This window comes from Thunnus thynnus, chromosome 14 (assembly GCF_963924715.1).
Source record: "Thunnus thynnus chromosome 14, fThuThy2.1, whole genome shotgun sequence".
In the NCBI taxonomy this organism is placed as follows: Eukaryota; Metazoa; Chordata; class Actinopteri; order Scombriformes; family Scombridae; genus Thunnus; species Thunnus thynnus.
The window spans coordinates 18,085,330-18,100,934 of record NC_089530.1 but is presented as its reverse complement, the minus strand read 5'-3'; the positions used below and the strand labels follow the sequence as shown (position 1 = coordinate 18,100,934).

Here is a 15,605-nt window from a genome sequence, read left to right as displayed (position 1 = left end):
GTTCTTCTGTGACAAGATAGCTAAATCTCAACATAGGTTTATCTAACACCCCCCCACCCACCCCCCCCCCACCTCCCTCCCCAACCCCCGAGGGTCCAAAAAAAAAAGGTTGTTTTTGTGTAGGCCAAATTAAAATAACATTTTGTGAGAAAACTCTTAAATATTTGCTGCACAGCGTCCAGAAAAAGATCAAATGAATTTTTTTTAAAAAAAAGCATAATTGTGAAGCTAAATGTTAATGGAGAGCAGAGCGCGTTATTGTTTTCCATGTGCGGTAAATTTGATTTAATCTCCGCACACACAAAAAAAGGATTTTATTATTGTTATTATTATTAATTGTTAGACAGTCCACTATCTTTTTGATGCGTTTCATGTAGGATTGTCTGACAATCAACACAACCATCTTAGTATCTGACACACAGCTGGTGTGACCTCACATTTCGTCACTAACTTCTGTCAGCGTGCTCATGTTAATTGTGTGCAGTGGTGAGTTCTGTCAAGGGCATTGCCCGTGCGCACAATTTGCATTTCCATTCTGCTGTGGAAATGATGAGAGAGTTTCTGCGCGGTTTAGAGCCTCGCGGCGCAGTCTGTGGGCGAATTACATTTAAAGAAGGCGAGAGAAATTAAATAAGAAACCGAGACCACTTCAGGGCTATTAACATCTAAAATATCCCCTGGAAATTTAGACCAAAATACACATGACCAAATACCCAGGATACCATCGCTCTCATGCAGCCCCGGCTTCATTGTGTCCATCACTGTTTTGTAGACCTATCTAAAATTCTTTATTTAAAAAAAAAAAAAGTTATCACGCCGCCACACATTTCTGAGTGGCGTTGATGGCAGTGAGGAAAATTTGATTATTCAGCCCTAAATCGGAACATATTAACTCATAATTTAATGCCAAAACGGACTGTGCCACTCAGAAAAAAAAAAACGGGTGCAAAAATCTGCCTTTAAAAGGCCATTTAAAAATCTCATCAGTAAGTATGATATGGGCACATGTTGCATCGGGCAATGTGGCCTCCAAAACGGGAGGCATCAGCTTTAACCTTGTGTGTGTGTGTGTGTGTGTGTGTGTGTGTGTGTGTGTGTGTGTGTGTGTGTGTGTGTGTGTGTGTGTGTTTCAGAGCGCATGTGCTGTGTGCATGAACAAACAAGCAGCAGCAGCCTTTGCCTCAACACTCATGAGAACTTTAATTTGCCGCTTGACCTCTGGGATGAAGTTATTGCCATCCTTTAGTGATACTGACCCACCTGCAGGAGTCCAATAATTCTAAAGTCACTCACATCCAAATGGACAGTTTCTACATGTTGCATCAATACCTCAAAACTGACTTCTACATGCAAGGATACCATCATTACACACATACAGATTTGATGGTGATTAGCAAGATGTTTCACACTGTATATCAGCAGCAATGCAGTACAATTCATTAACACTCCACTACTGAATTTTGATTTTAGGCAGAGATCCTTATTAATATTGAACTGTGTTACTATTAACAGAAATGTTAATTATGATGTCAAGACAGAGAGAGTCAAGGTGAAAGCTGTACAGCAATAGCTAAAAATAATCCATGCCAGCTAGAGTACAGTATGATCCTGCAGAGGAGTGTTACTGGCAAGGGACCTTTTTGCTGCAACAAAGAGGTGGAAAAGAGAGGAAGTAAATGAATTAGAGTACAAGACCGATTTTGTCTTTGTTTCATCCACACTTGTCCTGTCCCTATTTTTCCAACCTCTCCCCGCTTCCTTGCTATTGGAAGTGCTGCAAATTGTATAATGCTGGTCTTTGTTCTACAGAGTCAAGCCACATGAATAGCCGTCCTGAGCACACACAAAAACACACTGACAAACTGATCATCTTAAAAAAGCAACGCCCTGGTGCTCACTTGGCCTACTTTCCACGGCAGCACTGGGACGTGGGAAGAGGAATAGAATTCAGGGGAGGATGTTCTTGCACTCTGGGAAACATTCAGTATAGCAAGTGTGATGCACATAAACATAGCCTTTGCATTGTCAACCTTAGACCGCATTTGCCCCAGATAACTAGTCCCCATGTGCTAGACTATTCTCTTTGACTTTGCAATTGAAATCCTGAGAAGATTATGCCAAAGCTAAAAGAGGCAAACTCCAGGGTGGGATTTCAATTGTCAATTCCTGTTGGATTTTAGAGCATTATGACATATAGTACACCATCTGTTACGCTTCCTGCGACTAGGTCTGCGTCTGCACAAGTGGAGCCTATTGATGTGAACATCATTACAGGACCTCCGGTTTGGAATGGACAGCAATATTCAATCGCCAATCATTTTTATTTTACGCACTCTTTTATACACAGACGTATGACTAAGTGCCGGGGTCTCCAGGTTACAAAACACAAGGACACATTAGGAAGGTGCAGGAAAGTAACCACTCCTAACTTTAGCTAAACAGACTTCCTGAAGCGCTAGATAATCTGGGGCTTCTATGTACACCGCCTAACCAAATGTCGACATCTGTGAGGGTGTGCATAAAGAAAAGCTCCGCAGAGAAACGGGGGATAATAATCTTAGTTCCCCTCACCTTCAGCTTGCCCATAGGGGTTTAAAAGGGAGATGAAGAAATCCTATGTAAACATGCCAAGTCAAATTTTCACTTGAAATGTGACATGGAGGCAAAGGGCAACCTTGGTGCATCACTAATGTGCTTCCACACTTGAGTTTTCAGTGCCCCTGGATGTAAACAATTGATGTATTCAGTCCATGGTTTGAGCACTGACTCACTATGCACACACTGTATGTTTGAACATCTTTTTATCCATGACTGTACGTTTAGTGCATAGGTGAGGAGCTCAAAGAAGTCAACACACGGCTTGTACACAATGAGAATCTCTGTACCCAATAGCTTCCATTAAAGTGAGTTTTGCTCTCCTGAGAAACATACAAAGTTTGAGCATCTGTTCCATCATGTAGTCTTTGTTGAGAAATTAAATATTGAACTGATCTAGTGTACCATGAATGTTTCACTCACATAGTGATTAGACAGACTGGAGAGGCAAGACATTGCACCACTTTACACTCTACTTTAATATACTGTATTTGTTGTTCTTGCCTTTAAGTGTTTTACACACCAGATGATATTGTTGTTGTAGAAAAACAGTTTTTTAATGTTACTTAAATTAGATTTAACATGCATGCAATCATCCACTGCACACAACCAGTGTTATGAGTGTAGTCCAGCTGATTGTGCACATCTATATAATTGGAATAACACAGAAATTAGAATTTTGATTTTATGATTCAATTATCAACCTGGTGGCATATGTTCTTACAATTTTACGTTATTACACACCATATAGAAAGAGTCAAAAGACGTCACAAGAACTGATTTAAACTGGTTTCCGTGTTTGCAGTTAGAATGCATTTCAGGATAAAGGATGTTTCATCGTCCTTTGCTCCAAATCAACAATTGTCTCAAGAGAGAACCTTTAATGATGTTTTTTGACGGTAACATTTTGGACAAGATGAGCAGACCAAGGTAACATGCCAGCAGGAGAAGGAAACGGTATCATCACAGAGATCATAAAATGGTGTCGTGAGTAGTCTTTTGTCCGGGACCATAGGAGAGTTCTGTTGCTAAAGGGAAGGACAAAAGCAGAAGGCGCCACGGGTATAAGGTTCCCCTGAGCAACAATGCTGAAAGTTTCAACTTGCAGCACATGGGTGTAACTTTAACTGGAATACTGTGGATCAAAGACTCACAAACAAAGTGGGTGGAAATGCTGGAGGAGTGTCTGTGCTCGAGTGAAGGACAGGTTCACTAGAGAGAAAGCGGGAGAGACCATTTATGAAACACAGACCGAGCAATCAAGGCTAATTACTGAGACTGTGTTTTGTGAACTCAAAGGGCAGCGTGATTCAATTAACAAAATTGACGTGTATCACAAAATCAGCCTCGTTTTGAAAAAATAAAATTACCTTTACAAAGTCTGTGGCAAAACAAGCCCGTCAGATATAAAAACAAAATCAAAATTAAATTAAATTTAACAGAGAGATTTAAATGTTCTCGCTGTTTTATGCACACTTAATAGAGAAGAGGATACACAGTAGATTTTATATTGCATCTAAAACATTCATTCCACACTCCTGTCTTTGCCTGTCATCTTTTAGAGAGTGGGAGAATTATTCAGTTCTGCTTCTTTAAATAAGAAACACAGCCTTGAAATTTGTGGGGCTTAAGGCAACTCATAGTACAATGTGGATGTGTAACCTTTACACTGCAGTTGAACCTGCACATACAAGTGTTATGAAAGGTCCCCGTGGCACTCTGCTCTTCTGACATGGATTTGAAGACTTGCCACTTTATTAGCTGCTAAGCCCCCAATACTTGTTCTATATAGTGGAGGCCTATGTTATGAGCTGGGATCTCATTGTCTAGCGTTATTAGAGGAAGAGTCTGCAGCACTCTCTTGTCCCCCCGAGAGAATAGCCTGACTGTTTGAAGGGAAGCTACAAGTGCAATTTAACCCATCTTATTTACAATATGATCTGTTACAAGGACATCATCGCTACAAGGATTCACATATAATATTTCTCCTCAATGTGATTCTTTTCTGTTTTCATTGATTTTGGGAGATATTTTGTTTGATGTTCACTTGAGCCTTTAAAAAAAATCTCCAGCTAGAGTATACTTGGAAAAAACTTAAGTGATCTGCACTACTCCAATTCAGTATTTTCATATAGATTTCACTTTAAACTATGACAGTCCAAATCAGAAAAACTGCTTTTTGATTAAAAGTCAAAACAGTCGATTAATTCATAAATTTAACTGAATATTGAATTCTTGATACTGATAACATGAGTTCAGCACGGGGAAAACAAGCAGTTTGTGATTATCACTTGTGTCAGCAGCACACACTTATCCTCCAAACTGGAAATTATCTATTGGCCTTGAATAATAAGTGCCATAGTGCCATCTAGTGCACAAATTTGCACACTGAAGAATGACAGTCCCTGTATGTAAAATATACACTACATGCTGTAGCTTATACAGTATGTATAGGTGTTGAGCCTTGCAAAAGAGGTACAGCTGAAAAATAAATAGTAAATAAGTAAAGGCAAGTGTACTATTACACATCCCGTGTGTGCCTCAGTGTGAGGTTTAACAACACTGAATGACCACACTGAAAATTTCCACTCATGGGGGAAATAATCGAGGAGACAAAGGCTTGTCTTCCAAGCCAGGTCTTTTGACAACCCTCAGTTGTGGAGAGCCGCAAGGATAATCTTCTTCAGACAATGAGACAATGTTGAAGGCTGTGCATGCAAATTATACCGTGCCATCTAAATTACAAAGACATACATGGACCTGAAGTCATCAGGCCTCATATCTCACTCATCGGGCCTCCAAGCTGTTAGCTTGCCAGAGGATGCTATAGAAACAACAGAACAGAAATAATAAGAAAAAAACACATGAGCCAAAACAAGAGTCTTGAATAATTGATTGTGTTTGTCTTTGCTGTTTGTGTGTGAGAGTCTGTATGTGTGTGTGTGTATGTGTGTGTGTGTGTGTGTGTGAGAGAGAAAGAGAGAGTAAAGACTGAGGGTCTGGACAGAGCTTATGCCCCTGAGCAGAGCACACACATCCACTGGCCGATGGTTTGTGTTAAAAACTGTCTGATGGACCAAATGTGGGGGAAGGGTACTTTTGTGCGTGCAGGGTGCAAATGCATGTGTATGGGTATTTACGTGCACGCCTGTGTGTGTGTGTGTAAACTGAAATAGATGAGGACAGTAGCAGTGTTTGATTTTGCACAAAAGAAACCTGAACATTACGAGCTCATGTTAAAATCAGGTCTGTTTTTGTATTCACTTACATGTGAATACAAGAAAGTAAAGATTTCCAGGATAACAAACGCATGTTGTTAAATGGCTCAGCAATAGGTATGTTGTAAGATGTTAAAAAGTCAATATACCTTCATTTTGTCTGTGCTGGTAATGAGCCATATTTTCTGGGGAAAATGGCTGCTTCTCCGGAGGCACCATGTCTACTGAATGTGGCCCTGATCCTGGATAAAACAGAAGGCTCACCAATCAATCTCTCCAGGTTGCCCACAGCCAGAGAAAGCAGCTGCACCACATGTTTGCCTTGCGCGATAGCGACAAGTTAACATACGGGCAGCACAGTAACCATCCACAAGCAGCCTCTAGCTGTCTTATAATGAATTCCCACAGGGATGGGGAACTATCAGAGTCAGTGGTGTTACTGGAGGCTCGGAATAAAGTCAACACCTCTCCTTATACCTGATGAAGCTACGGCACGGCAGCACACACACACACACACACACACACACACACACACAGACACACAGTCACAGCCACAGCACTGAACTTGTAAAAATGTGAAAAATCCAATGTACACAGCAATTAAGCTGTGCCATTTATTAAATCACAAATTAGGCTTGAGTCAAATGTTTCTCCTTCACAAAGTAGTGAATACAAAGAGTTTCTTTTGTTTTTATTATGTGCACTATTAGTCAAGGCAGCAAATTTCTTCACTCTAATTTATAAGTATAATGTTCAGTGTAAGACAGCTAATTAGGCTTAATTAGGCTTTTACAAAAGATATGCATTTAAAAATGCATGTAAAATTCAAAACCAGAAGTTTGAATGGTGTATTCAGTATTTTTTATTCTGATCAGCCCATTACTATAGTATACACGATACATGCCTACACTACGTAGTCGTACTTAGTGTACGCTGAAATCAAGAAGTGTTTGTACTCACTGTATCCTGCAAATAATGTACAAATACTGCCTCACTAGACTGCTACACAATCTCTTCCATTGTGAGGTAGAAGCTATCAAAGTAAAAAAAAGAACACTGCAAACCCATTTGGTGCTGTGTGTAACTACCTCATGCACAAGTCATAGATGTTTTAGAGGTTCAAGTGGTTCCTAAAATAATGATGGCTATACAAAACACTGGTGAACCTTATACTTTTAATTTAAAGATACAAAAATTAGATCAATAGACAAGTATATATATATACACACACATACACACACACAATACTAACCTCCAGGCCTTTGCTCAGCTTCTTCCCAAGGGACGCTGTGTGAGTGATGAGAGGGATGTGGAGCTCGGGAGTACCGTGGAGAAGGTTTTGGTGAGATTTGGTCCAGGTCTTTCAGGGTACGTCCCTATTTATTCACTTGCCACCTCCAGGACAATCTGCAGATACAGGAAACAAATAAAGCTCAAAAGCACTATGGGCACAATATTATCACTATGTAGTTCACAGTTACTTTAAGTCAGTGCAGGTGATTAGCAAGGTTCAAAAACACATATGACCAATAACATCTGGTTAAAAACAAGCATACGGATGATTTTTTGGTCCAAGAGTAAAACAAGAATATGATGGCATCTATCTCTGGGTATTCTATTTTATCCACTGAAATGTGGCCCAGATATTACATATTCCCACACTTCATCAGCACTTGCCATTTTTTCTTATTTTTTGGAATGTGACTTTTTTATTGCACAATCAGCCCCTATGGGCTATCTTTCTCCTCCCAGTTTTTGACAACTCCCACCCATCAGAGAGTGCTGTTTACAGAAAAATAAGCATAAAAATAAAAACAACCACCGCAGCGCTAACAAAAAAATTTGTATACATATTTAGCCCCGTGATTTTGAGCATATGCTCACAAAAACAGAGATAAAGCATACTTTTTTGACTGATTCTGAGCACAACATTTGAAAAGTTTTTTCCCTAATGAAATATCTATTTGAAGAAAACAATGCCGCCTTAGACAAAATTACTGCTAGTCTAACATGATATTGATTGGTTGACAGACTGAATTGTCCATAGAGCCCCTTCAGACATGTTTTAAGACATATAAAAATACTTTGTCTGAATAATAATTTGTGTCTGATTTGATTTTTCCACAAAAACGTTCAATTACCTAGTAAGAAATTCTTCAGATGACATCAACTCTTTCCACCTCTTTGAAAAACACATCATCTATAAATGTGCCTATTTTTTATTTTAAAAGTTTAACTACTAGACACAAGACGTCTCTAACTTCACTGAAAACTCCATTCTCAGCGTATGTGGACTGGAGGCTTCCAATTTCCACATCACAGATGTTACATATTAGACCACGATTGGCTTCTAAACAAGTTACGATGTCACAAATCATGCTTGTGCGTATATGCCTTTGAGTCAGATTTAAGATGAGCACAGAGAAACTCCCTCCTCAGCACATGAATGTGAATGTGAGCCTTCTAGCGTCAGACTCTGCACATACATCATTCTGCACAGTGAAGGTCAAACATCCAACTGGAGGAACAAGAAGAAAAACACATTTTTAAATAATAATGAAAGGTGAACCGAAATGAATATATAGTTTGCATTCTGGAAATTTAAAAAATCCAATCAAAGGATTGCTTTAATACTATTTTTAATGCTATTAATTTTAGCTTCTAAACCAAATAAAAGATGCTCAGAAGTGATGTTATTGTGTGATGTGGAATTTGATTATTTGCTCAGAAACACACATACTCACAGGTCATCTGAGAAGCCAATACAAGCAGATGTAAAGAGCTTTCGAAACAACACTTTAACAGCTAAAGACACATTAGGGAATCAAAACTATGGTCACCATGATACTCTCAAAACATGTTGGTGAATACCCCATGGGGCTATAGGCTCAACGAATGTAGAAGCTACTAAATTTTCCTAAATCACGCAAAACTATAACTTATTGTATATGCACGGCATCTCTGTGTCAGCCCTATAGGCTGTAGGACTATAGGAATTAAGTGCTGAAGAGATCAGGGTTACAAAAGTCATGGCCTTTTCAGAAATTGATTTCTGATTCTTACAGATCAAAAAAAAAATCTGTACTATAATATTGCATTTAAATTGTACACTTGTGTTTGTTTGAATGGATTAATTAGTCAGGCAGTTACAAACCAAGTCATGAAGATTTGAAAAATGCAAAAGGACTTGTTTTGTGTTTGTGAAATAGGGACTGAAAAGTACTGAAGTATTTAATTTCATATTATACCACTGGAGGTGCAACATACAGTGCATTTACCAACACAAACAAATGGATTTTCATCATTTCCCCACTAGATGTCACCCACTGACTATGCAATACAAGCAGGAGAACCTATAGGGTGTCACAATTTTGAGTTAGGAATCATTTCATATCCAAGATCAACAACAACCAAACAAACAAGAATTTTTTTTAATCATAAATAATATGATTTGTAAATTGATGTTTATTTGTCTTACTTGTATCTCTGCAAGAACTTTGCAATTACTCATATTATGAAAATTACAATTATACTATAAACCAAAGACAAGAACGGGATGTTGATGCTGCACAGCTGTTTTTTGTTTAGTCTATTTGATTTAGTTTGCTTCAGTTTTAATCAACATTGCCTACCTATGCTGGTGTGTAAATGTTATCTGTCCCAACTGAATTTAAAGTCCCCCTCCACTCAAAAATGTGTTTTTCTTCTTGTTCCTACAGTTGGATGTTTGAGCTTCACTGTGCAGAATAATGTATGTGCAGAGTTTGACACTACAAGGATGTTTCACATCCATCTGCTGATAGTGGAAAGTTTCTCTCTGCTCACTGAAAATCCAATTTTAAGGGACAGGCCTATTAGTATGATTTGTGACATCAAAACTAATTTGTAAGACAATCCTGGTCCAATAATCAATGTAAACAAGTGTTATGTAGAAACTTGAAGCCTCCAGTCCACATAGACTGAGAACTGACTTTTCAGTGAAGTAGAAGACATCTTGTGTCCAGCAGTTAAATATTTAAAATAGTAAATGAGCAAATTCCTAGATTCTGTATTTTTTAAGAGGGAGGATGCGTAGGTGTCATTTGAGGAATTTCTTACTGGGTAATTGACGTTTTTTGTGGGAAAAGCATATCAGACATAAATTATTACTCAGAGCCAAGTATTTTATATGTCTTAAAACATGTCTGAAGGGGAACTTCTGAAATGATTAATAATTGCATATTCATCAATTCTGGAATTTTTAAAGAGGGTTGAAAGAGTAGATGTAATTGTAAGGATTTTAACAAGATAACAGAACTTTTTTTTGTGTGGAAAAACGTATCAGACACAAATTGATTATTGAATGCAGAGTATTTCATATTCATCTTAAAACGTGTCTTGGAAGGGGAGCCTTAATCTCTTTTGTAATGTCATGAAATACAGTTAAATGCATGTAAAATACAGACTAAATGCACATTTACCATCATGATGCTCGGGGAGGATGGATGGATGGAGCCAGGATGTGGCATGTGTGCATGACGTCATTTCTCCATGTACTGTGCGCCATTTTGCAAGAAAAAAAAAATCACGGATAATTTCCGTTTGTCTTGACAGATCTGGAGCCCGAGTCTTCACACTGATTGTGGATGCTATCTGTTTCTCTGAGCGAGCCGCATTTGGGTTGATTAGATATTGGAAGCTGTGTACAGCAAGAGCTGCTAAATGAAGCAATGGCGGGTAAGCTGCTTGTGAAGGGAGGAGAAGGATCCACCTCACTTGCTGTGTGTGATGGCCTGAATCTGCGAGCTAAGATGCTAGTTGTCAAACTGTCGGGTCATTTTTATCACCACAAGAAACGCGTATGAGTCACAAACTAACGCTGTGTTCTGTTTTCTTGTTTGACAGGAGTTGCAGGAGGAAATGATTTTCAGTGGTGTTTCTCTCAAGTGAAAGGAGCGATAGATGAAGATGTTGCGGAAGGTATGTAGCTAACGTTAGCTGCTAGGCGGCTAGGCTAACGGTGTAATGATGCTGCTCTGTGGGCTTCATATAAGATGCACGATAGCTAGGTGGTCGCACTGGTCTCAATATATAGGGCAGCTATCGTAATTGATGCAAGCCTGTTTGTGGATCCGCATCTCAAACGTCCTTTCCCCCTCATTAATGACTGCATGTTGCTAGCTAGCTGTATGCTAGGTGGTGGCTAAGCTATTAAAGGGGAGCGACCGTGTCCATGACGTCAATGTGCTGCGTCCATAAATTGTCGGGTGACATCATGCTTGTTTTCATTCATTCATACAGAAATAGGTTGTACGTGTTTGGCTGTCACTGTGTCTGCTGATGCTTCATCCTCAGCATCAGATTGAGTCTGCAGTGTAACACAGCTGGCACTGCTTCCAGCTGTCATCTGAACTATCAATGTGAAAGCTGAGCACATTCACTGATTGTTGTGTCTATTTTCAGCTGACATAATCTCAACAGTTGAATTCAACTATTCTGGAGAACTGCTTGCAACTGGAGATAAAGGAGGCAGAGTAGTGATATTTCAACATGAACAGGAGGTAAGACGGAGCGATGGACGAGCATCTTCATCAAACAGTGCAACGTCAGAAGTCATGTTCTATATGTTGTGTCATGTCTTAACATTTTCGCACTTTTTTTTTTTTTCCTTTCAGTCAAAGAATCGTCCACACCTGCGCGGGGAGTACAACGTCTATAGCACTTTTCAGAGTCACGAGCCAGAATTTGACTATTTGAAAAGTTTAGAAATCGAGGAAAAAATAAATAAAATAAGATGGCTACCCCAACAAAATGCTGCTCACTTTCTACTTTCGACAAATGGTAAGAACTTTTTTTTTTTTTTTAAATCAATTTTGATTATGTGGTGACATCAGAAGTTGAAAACCTTTTTTTTTCTGTTTTTGGTCAGATAAAACTATCAAATTGTGGAAAATAAGTGAAAGAGATAAACGGGCAGAAGGTTACAACCTGAAAGATGAAGATGGACGACTCAGAGACCCCTTTAGAATCACCTCTTTACGGGTATGTTTAATCTTACGTAAGACCGCTCTTATTTTTGGCCATGGCTTTTGAAGATGGTTTTTTTTGTTGTTGTTTTTTTAAATCCTATCTAAAAAGGTGCACGTTGTGTGTTTCAGGTACCAGTACTGATGCCAATGGATCTCATGGTAGAAGCAAGCCCACGGAGGATCTTTGCAAATGCGCACACCTATCACATTAATTCCATTTCTGTAAATAGTGATCACGAAACGTACCTCTCCGCAGATGACCTAAGAATAAATCTATGGCACTTGGAAATCACAGACAGAAGTTTTAGTATCCTTTTTTCATCAACAGGAAGCAGATATTAGATATGTGGCTTAAAGGCTAATTGTCTCTGCATTGTATCATATCGTGAAACATGAGGCTGCTAGTTCCTTAACAGTGTGCTCCCAGATATTGTAGACATCAAGCCCGCCAACATGGAGGAACTGACAGAAGTAATCACAGCTGCTGAGTGCCATCCACACCAATGCAATGTATTTGTGTACAGCAGTAGCAAAGGCACCATCCGCCTGTGTGACATGCGAGCAGCAGCACTCTGCGATAGGCACTCAAAGTGTAAGTACCTCCACTGCAGTGCAGCAGTGTTAAGTCAATTAATTAGTCTATTAGTGTAAAAACTAATTTATTAACTATTTGATAGACTAAGTAATTTCTGAAAAAATATTAGACATTTAGTAACGTTTTCCTTAATATCTAGATTTCCTGATTTTGTTCATTTCATATTGTGACAAATTAAATACTTTTAGGGTTTTTGGTATTTGAGATACTTTAACCTGGTTAATCATGCATGGTGTTGTTCATGTTAAAGATTGTATTTAACCACTCAACAATTAAAGATGTTACTTCACTCTCTGATATATATAAATAAAGATTTTGTCATTTAGAGTTATTATAGTTCAGAAAACTCCACCTGATTTTAGAAATAACAGTTGTGAGAATTCTTCTTTTTTCAGTCTTTGAGGAGCCTGAGGATCCAAGCAGCCGATCCTTTTTCTCTGAGATCATCTCCTCCATCTCGGACGTGAAGTTCAGTCACAGCGGACGCTATATGATGACACGTGACTACCTCTCCGTCAAAGTTTGGGACCTCAACATGGAGAACAGGCCAGTGGAGACGTATCAGGTGCATAAACATACTCATGTTATCTAGTGACTTCAATTATTAATCCTGTGTAAGAAAAAAATTGTTTGTCTTTGTGTACAATTACCACTATATCAGGATTTTCCACAAAGAATACAGCCATAAAGACAAGCTATTCTGATCTATATCTTGTACAGAGGTGCGTCCCTCACCTGCAGCTGTACATATGTCTTCCTAATTTTCAGTATAGTTTCAATTCATATACTCACAGTAGTCTTGTATGAACATTTTCTTGAAGTTAGTAGTGATTTGGTAATAAAATGAAAAATTGCACAGAGGGATTATGATCCTTTTAACTAACGGTCAAATAAATGTTATGGAAACTCCCTGTGACTCACACAAATAGCAGTCTCATTGGTTGTGACTGGCTGGCCGTGCAATCTGAGGGCCGTTCCATTAATCATTTCTGAGAAGAGCCCGCAATTTACTGCAATGAAAATATGACATACAAGTGAAATATTCAGGCCAAGTGTTGTGTTAGCAGGATGAGCCCTTTTTACACTGTTTTGCCTTTTTAATACGATATCCATACAGATGAACAAATTAGGCTCAATTGAACATTTGTGTTAAGTAATACTTTTTGTTTCAGGTCCATGAATACCTGCGCAGCAAACTCTGCTCCCTGTATGAAAACGACTGCATCTTTGACAAGTTCGAGTGCTGCTGGAATGGCAGTGACAGGTAAGAAGCGTCTTTGCTCTTGCATAGGATAGCATTTCACTTGCTACTGGCCTGTAGTCCGTTTCTTTTGTAGTATATTTTATAGTTTTGGGGACAGTGTTCCTGGATTATAGACTCAATATATCAATCATTTGTACTATTGTGTTTTTTATTGCCGTGTCCGTGTTGACAATAAATTTTCTTTTCTCTATCAGTGCCATCATGACCGGCTCCTACAACAACTTCTTCCGAATGTTCGACCGCAACACCAGGCGGGACATCACACTGGAGGCGTCCCGGGAGAGCAGCAAACCCCGGGCTACCCTCAAACCACGCAAAGTGTCCACCGGCGGCAAAAGGAAGAAGGATGAAATCAGCGTGGACAGCCTAGACTTCAACAAGAAGATCCTCCACACTGCCTGGCACCCCAAAGATAACGTGATAGCTGTGGCAGCCACCAACAACTTGTACATTTTCCAGGACAAAATCAACTAGAAGATTTGGGGCTCCAGAGGATAGGGCTTTTACCGTACCTGTGTAGTTAAGCCTACTACTTGTCTATCTGTATAAGAAGAAACAGCCTCGTTGTCCTCCTGGTGAAGAATTCGAAAGCACGTGTCTACTTTTTTTGCCACAGGAGGTTGATCCATAGGCCTGTTTTATTTTGAGTCTGAGCTTAGGTTGTTTTTGCCTTTGGCATCAGGGCAATCAACATGCCCCCCCTGACCCAGAAAGCCCAATTTGGGTCTAATTGACGGAATGGCACTCCCTAGAGGTCAAACTCTTGAACGTTGGTGTTTGTGTTGACATTTTAAGCCTTCATTTCATGATTTAACGACAGAACTCTCGGAAGCCCTAAAAATGACGTCTTGTCAAAGTTGTAACACCATTTGAAAGATTTTGGGCCCTGTGAAGCACGGATTAATGGCCAATAAGCCTAACTGTAACATTCCCCCATTGGCCATGTATTCAGGCCAAACTACTGGTGGGTGAGGTCATGAATTTGGAAAAGTGGACTTGTTTCTTTTCTTCCCCTCCCTCCTATTACTTTATCCCAGTCAATACGGTGACATAATTTCACTGACTGTATCTACTCAAGTACACCTTGTCATCCACATAATAAAAGAAACTAAAACTACAGATGTGTTTTTAAATTTAGAAGTATGTATTAAAACATGTTTATTGCTTTGCATGTTTTTATGTTGTAGAGAGGTGGAAAATGTCCAGTCACACCACTGTCTTTTGAGCAGATCTCAAGCAAACTTGTTTATGGAAATACTATTTGGGGCTACCAGTTCCAGAACCACTGTTGGAGACAACCGATAATGTGTTTGTGTCAAGACATTAACTTCTAGTTTTTGACCATGTTTTAGAATGCAGACTGGAAACCACATGGCACAAGATGGGGCCCATGACAAAGGGAATCTGCAGCCTTAATACCTACTTCTATCAGTGACAGCTACGAGTTATGTCCCCAAACGTTTTACAAACCTCATGTGCATTATTTGTAAATCCTATTTTATAGAGTTATGTCCTCATATACTGCTGCTATATGTGGCTGTCTATGAAAACACATTAAGGAGGAAAATTGCACACCATACAGTTTATGTGATAGAGTGCCTCCGAATCATGTAATAAGTAGGAAATTCAGACAGGCCTCATACATGTGCCCTTATTCATTTATTAGGGATGTCACCCAAATTTGAACCGCGTATTGCAAATGTGGACCTTATCTCCGTAGTTGTGAATGCAGAAATGAAGGTTGACTACACAAAACATATACTGATGACATTAAAACACATAATAATGCATTGTCTTTGTCCATTGATTCCTAACATGGTGGCAATGTATTCACTTGTTTATTATTTTGACCAAAGTTCAATAAAATTTGAATTGTGTTCATCTGCATGTCGTCCCTTCCTTTAATAGTCTGTTATTTGCTGGTT

General features: G+C 39.1%; 1 protein-coding gene and 1 long non-coding RNA gene across 2 annotated transcripts; one reads left to right on the top strand and one right to left on the bottom strand.

Annotated features, from left to right (window-relative positions):
- Window positions 1-284: 284 nt before the first annotated feature.
- On the bottom strand, window positions 285-10,361 carry LOC137197151 (uncharacterized). The gene is made up of 3 exons (XR_010931356.1): window positions 10,274-10,361; window positions 7,066-7,220; window positions 285-6,055 (listed from the first exon to the last, which is right to left on the bottom strand). It is a non-coding gene; the product is annotated as an uncharacterized lncRNA (long non-coding RNA).
- A 10-nt stretch (window positions 10,362-10,371) lies between these two features.
- On the top strand, window positions 10,372-15,567 carry ppp2r2d (protein phosphatase 2, regulatory subunit B, delta). The gene is made up of 10 exons (XM_067610326.1): window positions 10,372-10,529; window positions 10,698-10,772; window positions 11,256-11,353; window positions 11,468-11,633; window positions 11,722-11,834; window positions 11,951-12,128; window positions 12,249-12,413; window positions 12,812-12,981; window positions 13,589-13,680; window positions 13,875-15,567. The coding sequence occupies exons 1-10, from the start codon at window positions 10,523-10,525 to the stop codon at window positions 14,152-14,154; spliced, it is 1,344 nt and encodes a 447-aa protein (XP_067466427.1). The 5' UTR covers window positions 10,372-10,522; the 3' UTR covers window positions 14,155-15,567.
- The last annotated feature ends 38 nt before the right edge of the window (window positions 15,568-15,605 follow it).

Excerpts from the sequence above, each read along its gene's own strand:
- ppp2r2d (XM_067610326.1), top strand. Across the intron at positions 10,773-11,255 it reads AGATGAAGATGTTGCGGAAG|CTGACATAATCTCAACAGTT; the intron begins GTATGTAGCTAA and ends GTCTATTTTCAG. Across the intron at positions 11,835-11,950 it reads TTAGAATCACCTCTTTACGG|GTACCAGTACTGATGCCAAT; the intron begins GTATGTTTAATC and ends TGTGTGTTTCAG.